We start from the raw sequence: 7500 nt of genomic DNA, 5'->3' as shown, positions 1-7500 counted from the left end.
ATTTTGAAAATGCAATGGCTCTGCAGGACACTAGCAATTACATATCAAAACCAAAATAATAATTATGACGAAAGATGAAATTGAGCCATTTCAGAATAGTGGCTGTAACTCTCATAGTTAGTTTCTATGGGTGACCCTCCACCTACTATGCTACTCTATGCTGCATGGATAATATTATACTGTATACTGTACACCGCATACTGTTCAATCACTCTGTTTTCAATAACCTTTCTTATTTTTTTATTTCTTCTTTCCAAGATATAGCTATATACTGTACGTGATTTACGTGTTTGATTGTTTTTTTCTTTTCTTACACCTGTACACACAGCTATCCTGAAAATATGTATTATATTTCAATTCAATGTCACTTTTAATCCAGTTCAGTTCCAGTTCCATTCACTTCACATGCTCAGTTATTGCTTGTGTTTTTTGTTCATTTTTATGTATTTTCCCTTTAATTATTCCATTCATTATTCATGTGATATTCTTTTACTTAATCTCTCTTCAAGCATCTTCAAGCTTCAAGCTTCCCTTACTCTTCTCTGTCACAGTCAGTTAAACTCAATTAAGTTCAACACTATTGTGTAGCATGTGAGAGAAAATCAGTAACTCTACACAGTCAAATCCTATTGTATCTCTGAGAGTGAAAAAAAAGTCATCAAATGGACCCTTACAGGTCCATTTGGTGCCATTTGTACACTCTCAGTGTTAAACGAACAATGCCGTTTTTACAGTGTATAAAGGCTCAAATTCAATTTTATTTAATTCTGTGTGGAGAAGCATTATGTGCATTACAGTGTGCATTGTTTAGTTGACTTCCTGTCTGTACTTCCTACTTCCTCTTAGTAGGGGTGGGGCTCTTAACCCCCCTGCCGGCTGCAGCTTTGGGAGGGGTGGGGCTGGGAGAGGCGGGGCTGGGAGAGGGTGCAGGGGTGGAGCCTGCAACGACCTTGGGCTGGGGCATTTCAATTGGGAGTTTGGGAGGGATGATGGTTTTGCCGCCCAGGGTTGGTTTGACTACTGGAAGTGTCTCACCGGAGCGGTACACGCTGACCTGATGAGGTACAGAGAAAGGAAAGGAGGAGAGTTAGAGAGAGAGAGTTAGAACAGTGGTTACCAGCCTTTACTGGAGCAGGGCCCTCTTGACAATGTCGAAAGCGTCCGCGGTACACCCATCTGACCACTTAAAGGTATAGGGTAAGTGATATTTTTTGGTTAAAACTAAAAGTTTTTGGTTAAAATGTTAAAGCTCTATATTGTGATATTAATCATTGCTAGTATAGAGTGTTTGTTCAGAAACAGGGGTCTCCCCATCTCTCCAGCTCTTTAATAAACAAGAAATACATTTTCAGGCGGGTTGCAAATTTCAGCCAATCAAGAGAGAGTATTTATCAGCTTTTTTTTTGTTGTTCCTGTTCCAATTTTATCTGCTCATTTCTTTGTTTCATCACTTCCAATTTCACTTGTTAATCCTGTATCCAGTATGAGTTCTCTCTCCTGATTGGATGAAATTGGTATCCCGACATGAAAATAGATTTTTACTAAAATAGCGTTTTTACTAAAGAGCTGGATAGGCAGTGAGACCCCTGTAAGTGAACAAACACTCTATAGTGATGGTTACTGTATCATAATATATAGCTATTTAAAGGTAGGGTAAGTGATTTGCAATTATTCAAATAATTGCAAAATGGGTCTATGTTCTGATAGTGCTCGTTACTATAGAGTGTCCTGTCCATATAAAGAGTCTCCATGTCTCTCCAGCTCTTTATAAAACAGAAAATGCGTTTTCGTTTCAGTTTCAGTTTCATTTCCAATTTTATCCAATCAGGATAGAGAACTCAATCAGGATATAGATAAAACAAGTGAAATTGGAAGTGATGACACTAAGAAATGAGCAGGCAAAATTGGAACTGGAACACTATAAAAATGAAGCTTAAAAATGAGTACTTTCTCCTGATTGGCTGAGATTTTGACACCTACCAGAAAATGTATTTTCTGTTTATTAAAGAGCTGGAGATACGGGGAGACTCCTGTTACTGAACAAACACTCTATAGCAATGATTACTATCAGAATATAGTGCTTTAACCTTTTAACAAAATAATTTTTGTTTTAACCCAAAAATATCACTTACCCTACCTTTAACACTTATTTTAACCAAAATAATTCACGTACCCTACCTTTAACAAGGCAGCCAAAAGTCTACTCCTATTTATCGGTATCACAATGAAAACTAACTTTCAAGGTTAAAATACCATTACTTTTTATTATTACCTAATTTTCTTTAATAAATATTAATGTTATGTTATCAATAAAGTCTTAATGTTTTTTTCCAATTATTTGGGGGCCCACTTGCAATATCCTCACGGCCCACCAGTGGGTCCCGGCCCACAGGTTGAGAATCCCTGCTCTACATACAGGTACTGGTATTCATGTATGGATGCACTGTATACTATTTAGTATTTCTTTTAAACTACGTTTCCATAAATATCTCCCTGTAATGGCCCTTCTGCTTGTTACAACTACTGTATGTTATCTAATCCCAGTGCTAATAATAATAATATTAATAATCAGAATAATAACCAGAATAACAATTGGCCTAATAATAACCATGTGTGTGTGCGCTAATAAAGTAAAATATTTTGCAACACTGTGTGGAGGATATGGTGGGCCTTTTAGAGCATGCATCGCAACATGCAACCAAGTATAAATCAGGCAAAAGGGAGATGTGAGATGGAAATGGCTTGCAGACAGATAGAGATGGAGTGATACACATAAAAGGATAGTGGTAGTGATGGAGAGAGAAAGATTAGGTAGAATGAGAGAGAGATATAGATCAAGAGAGAGGCAGATGGAGAAAGAGGAACAGACACAGAGATAGTGAGAGGTTTGGGACATATGAAGATATATAATGTTGGACGTGGACTGGGACATATGAAGATATATAGAGCTCTAATATTGGACGTAGTCTGAGGGACTTATAAAGATGTATAGCGTTATAATGTTGGACATACCGGTAGATTGATAAAGATAAAGGACACGGCGGAGGATATGGTGGGCCTGTTAGAGCATACACCAGACATACTGTACTTGTACAAACATGAGGAATTTGTCTCTGTGAGGTACATTGCAGTAACTAACAACATAAAAAACTACATTTACACAGTAAGAATATATTTATCTTAAAATGAAATTAAAGATAAAATAAAATAGAAAACTATAGGCATAAATAAATATTATTGCACTTGTTTTATGTACGTGTAAGTGTTTGTATGTATTATGTATTAATCAATAATACAGGAGAGGGAGCGCTATACCATGAGTTACTGGCACTGGTGAACTGCAGTCTTAGATGAACACACCAGTGCCAATATATCATAGTATATATAGCATGACCTCAAATGCATTATTGTGATTATACCACACAGTTCCATTATCAATATTTATGATTAGCGGGGGGAAAAAACTAAAAACACTTATCTGGAGATAAAACTCTTTAGAATGCTTCTCAGACACTCACAATGTGAGGTGAACTGTGGTATAATAGTTAATACATTCCACTGCTGTATAAATGCATTATTATAAATAATGGTTTTGGCCTGTTTTGGTGTGTGTGTGTGTGTGTGTGTGTGTGTGTGTGTGTGTGTGTGTGTGTGTGTGTGTGTGTGTGTGTGTGTGTCTGTCTGGGTATCTGTCCAGAGCTAATCTCGCAAACCGCTGGACCGAGCAGCAGTGAAAACTTTTTGAGCACACTGCCGGTAAGCCAAGGAAGTCACTCAACCCTATATTTTTTAAATCGGCCTCACGGTGGTGCAATACCAGCCCACTTTCCTTTTTGGTCTGTGACTCTTGAACCGTATTGTAGGCCATACAATACAACCAAAACATACTTTACCCAGGATTCCTTGGAATCACACAAACTGGTATATACGGAATATATTACTACACATCTATGGAGTCATTCTTTTTATATAAACATTGCAGCACCAAAAGTGATTCACTTACACCCAAAGGGGGCCCCACAAATGTCAATTGAATAAAGAACCTTAAATGAATGTTTGTTGCAGAAACATGACCCCACCACCAAATTCAGTACACATGATCTGAGGAGTCATGTTACAATGAGTGATTGAATGTCAAAACTGCTTTTTGATATTCCATACGTTTGACTTCAAAGATTTGAGGGAAGGGCCTATTTCTTACAAAAAAGGCCATGTCATGAACGCAACATTTAATCAACTTCAAACTGTTGAGGGGCCTCTATAGAGCACACCTCCAAAAAATACCCATAGGGGGTATATATTCCTGGATAGTTGCGAACGCAGCGGAAGGAGGCGCGCCGAAGGCGCGCCTCCGCGCAAGTGGAGCTTACTATGAAACCGTGCTCGGGTTGTGTCTCTGTCTGTGTCTCTGTGTGCACTGGCTGTGTGCAGCTCCTCTGAGATAAGTAAATGTCCAATTTAGACGTACCATACATCAAATGAAAGGTCTTTGAAAACTGAACACACCTGTCAAGGTTGCGTTTAAGCCCGCCCCTTCCCCCGGAAGCCACGCCCCGGAGAAGGCTCCTAAAAACTCCCCATTGAAACCCCATGTTAAATGAAAAGTGCCCGAATCGCTCCGAAACTTTTTCTACCCCCCCTAAGTGGGGGTCTACGAACAAATACTTCGGGCTCGGATTTTGGCTCCGCCCCCCGGAAGTGGGTGAAACAGGCACTTCAAACACTTTGTTGAATTGTTCAAAAACATTCAAAGTTTATTTTTTGTGAATTTGTATTTTTCTAAGATGCTCCTTGTAACGCAGATTTTTTTTGTATTTTTTGTATTTTTTTTTATTGGTTACTTTTTTTTAAATATTTGTTTTCATTATTCTTTTATTTTTTTTGCGTTCGCTTACCGCGTTCGCGCGTCTTACTTGTTTGTATTGATTTCACTATAACCCCAAAATATGTATCTGTATTCTGTATTAAAATGAGACAGGAGACATTTGTCGTAATCCTTCACTAACTCATATCAACTTTGAACTCCAAAGTGAAACAAATCACGTCAACATCTCATCTAAGCGGCGTACAAATCCAGCAGCAATAAATATCTGATTGTGATGAATGAAGGACATCTGTGACTGTGGCACAGATGGACAGAAAATCTGATTAGAAATCCCGCCACCACCACACACATGCAAGCAAAGTCATACTCACCACTATATCCACACATTCTCCACCGTATTTGTTCTGGACGGTCATGGTGTATTTGCCTGAATCATCCATGGAGACTCCTTTGATTGTCAGACTGGCATATCCCGAGTCCAGGGACACCACATACTGAAATATGAAGACAAAGCCATGTCTATGTTAACCACTAGACCCACGGTTCTCAAAGTGGGGTCCGCGACGCATAGCCAGGGGGTCCGCGAAATAATTCACAGATTAAAAAATAAATAAAATAAAAAATTTTGATTAATTTTTTTTTTTTTTGATAATTTAAAGGTAGTGTAAGTGATTTGCAATTATTCAAATAATTGCAAAATGGGTCTATGTTCTGATAGTGCTCGTTACTATAGAGTGTCCTGTCCATATAAAAAGTCTCCATGTCTCTCCAGCTCTTTATAAAACAGAAAATGTATTTTGTAGTTTTTTTTTTTTTTTTGTAGTTTCATTTCCAATTTTATCCAACCAGGACAGAGAACTCAATCAGGATACAGATTAAACAAGTGAAATTGGAAGTGATGACACTAAGAAATGAGCATGCAAAATTAGAACTGAAAACTATACAAATTAAGCTTAAAAATGGGTACTTTCTCCTGATTGGCTGAGATTTTGACACCTACCGAAAAATGTATTTTCTGTTTATTAAAGAGCTGGAGAGACGGGGAGACTCCTGTTACTGAACAAACACTCTATAGCAATGATTACTATCAGAATATAGTATTTTAACCTTAAAAAAAAATACTTTTTGTTTTAACCAAAAAATATCACTTACCCTACCTTTAATTGTTTTGATAAAAAAATATTTTTTTTATTAATTTTTGAATTTTTTATGGGGGAGGGGTAGTGAAAGTTGCTTAAGTTCTAACTGTATGGTGTGTGTGATATGAAATGTGAGCTTACCATAATCACAGTAATACTTAATCATATTCCATCATATTCAAGGGCTTTTGCAGAGAAATGAGACAGACTCCACTCACTTTCGAATTAGAGCACTGCAGAGGGCAGGTGTGTGTGTCTGTTTCCAGCTGACGCTCGTTGACGCTCGTTAGTGTTATAGGCATCTGAGGCAATTATGCTTTTGCGGACACGGTTTGGTGCCCCCCGGGACGTTTTTTTCAAGGGGGGGGGCGGGTGCAGCGCGGACACGGTTTGGTGCCCCCCGGGACGGATTTGTCAACGCTGGGGACGCTCTACATTTCGGCGTTTTTTTTTTTTTCACGCCGCTAGGTGCCCCCCCAAAGGTTGGTGCCCTGTGCTTCAGCACCTCAAGCCCATTGGATAAGCCACCACTGGCTGTCAGGTTTTGCACAAAAGCAATTTGAATAAAATGACTATTGGCACATGATTCATATAGTAGTAGTGGTTTCTGTTTATGACTATGAAATGGGTCTGAATGATTTCAATTGACACGTTTTTTAATACAAATAGTGCCAATGGCATTTAAATGTACACATGCGGTTGTAGTATATGTAGTATATGCTTATCGGTGCTGCGAGAGTGAGGGGGTACCTGGAAAAATGTCTCCCCTGGGCCATGGAAGTTTGAGAACCCCTGATGTAGACTTAGTAAACTGGACCTGAATTGGCTCTGTACTTGGACTACTTTTTACTGTCAACACCAAATCTCTTCGCCAAAAAATAGCCGATCTGCAAGTTGCGACGCGTTGTGACACGTGAGCTTGCAGATCTGCTATTTTTGGCTAATGTTCCCCCCAGAATATAGATGCTGGGGTTATGATGTTGGGAAATATGAAGACAAAACCAAGTGTATATATTCCACTGTGTCTCCGGAGGAAACCTTCTGCCCTCCCTAGTATTGCTTCACTCCCTCCTATGGATTCCAGAGAATGATATTTTATTTGATCTATTTTTATGCTCCCTAATTATATTTTGTTGAGAGATTTGGGAGATTGATCGCATTTTGTATTATGTATGCATACTACTGTACTGTACTTGTGCTGTAGTAGGAACATCCCCATAGAGGCTTTAAGAGATGCCTTTTGGATCTCCTCATTTGCAGTACTACTGTATATATCATCGCTTTTGGGCAGAAACCCTTGCATCTTCATGTTTAATCTTTTTTTGTCTTTAATGCCCTATTTTATACTTTGATGTAAGACAGTGTCACACAAAAGTAGCAAAAAATAGCCAATCGAAAAGCTCACAACGAACATGTGAGCTTGTAGATCTGCTGTTTTAGTTTTTTGAAAATTTTACATTTTCACCTATAATGTCATACCCAAATAGGGCATGGAAGTGGTTAAGTCTGTCTGTGCCTTTTATAAATATCTAACTA

The 7500-nt window shown here is 38.5% G+C and overlaps 1 protein-coding gene across 2 annotated transcripts in view; it reads right to left on the bottom strand.

Annotated features, from left to right (window-relative positions):
• The window catches only part of myom2b (myomesin 2b), a 51240-nt gene that overhangs the window by 925 nt on the left and 42815 nt on the right, over nt 1–7500 (bottom strand). For both annotated transcript variants that reach the window (XR_013933217.1, XM_080429278.1), the window contains exons 38-39: nt 5197–5319; nt 1–1054 (exon numbers count right to left, since the gene is read on the bottom strand). The exon at nt 1–1054 is cut by the window's left edge. Coding sequence is in view for 1 of the 2 variants with exons in the window: in XM_080429278.1 (XP_080285404.1) it covers nt 833–1054; nt 5197–5319 (345 nt within the window). In the remaining variant the exon portion in view is untranslated. The remainder of the gene's footprint in view (nt 1055–5196; nt 5320–7500) is intronic.

Source organism: Gymnoscopelus braueri (genome assembly GCF_963280865.1).
Source record: "Gymnoscopelus braueri genome assembly, chromosome: 1".
Classification (NCBI taxonomy): Eukaryota; Metazoa; Chordata; class Actinopteri; order Myctophiformes; family Myctophidae; genus Gymnoscopelus; species Gymnoscopelus braueri.
This window is presented reverse-complemented; position numbering and strand designations above follow the sequence as displayed.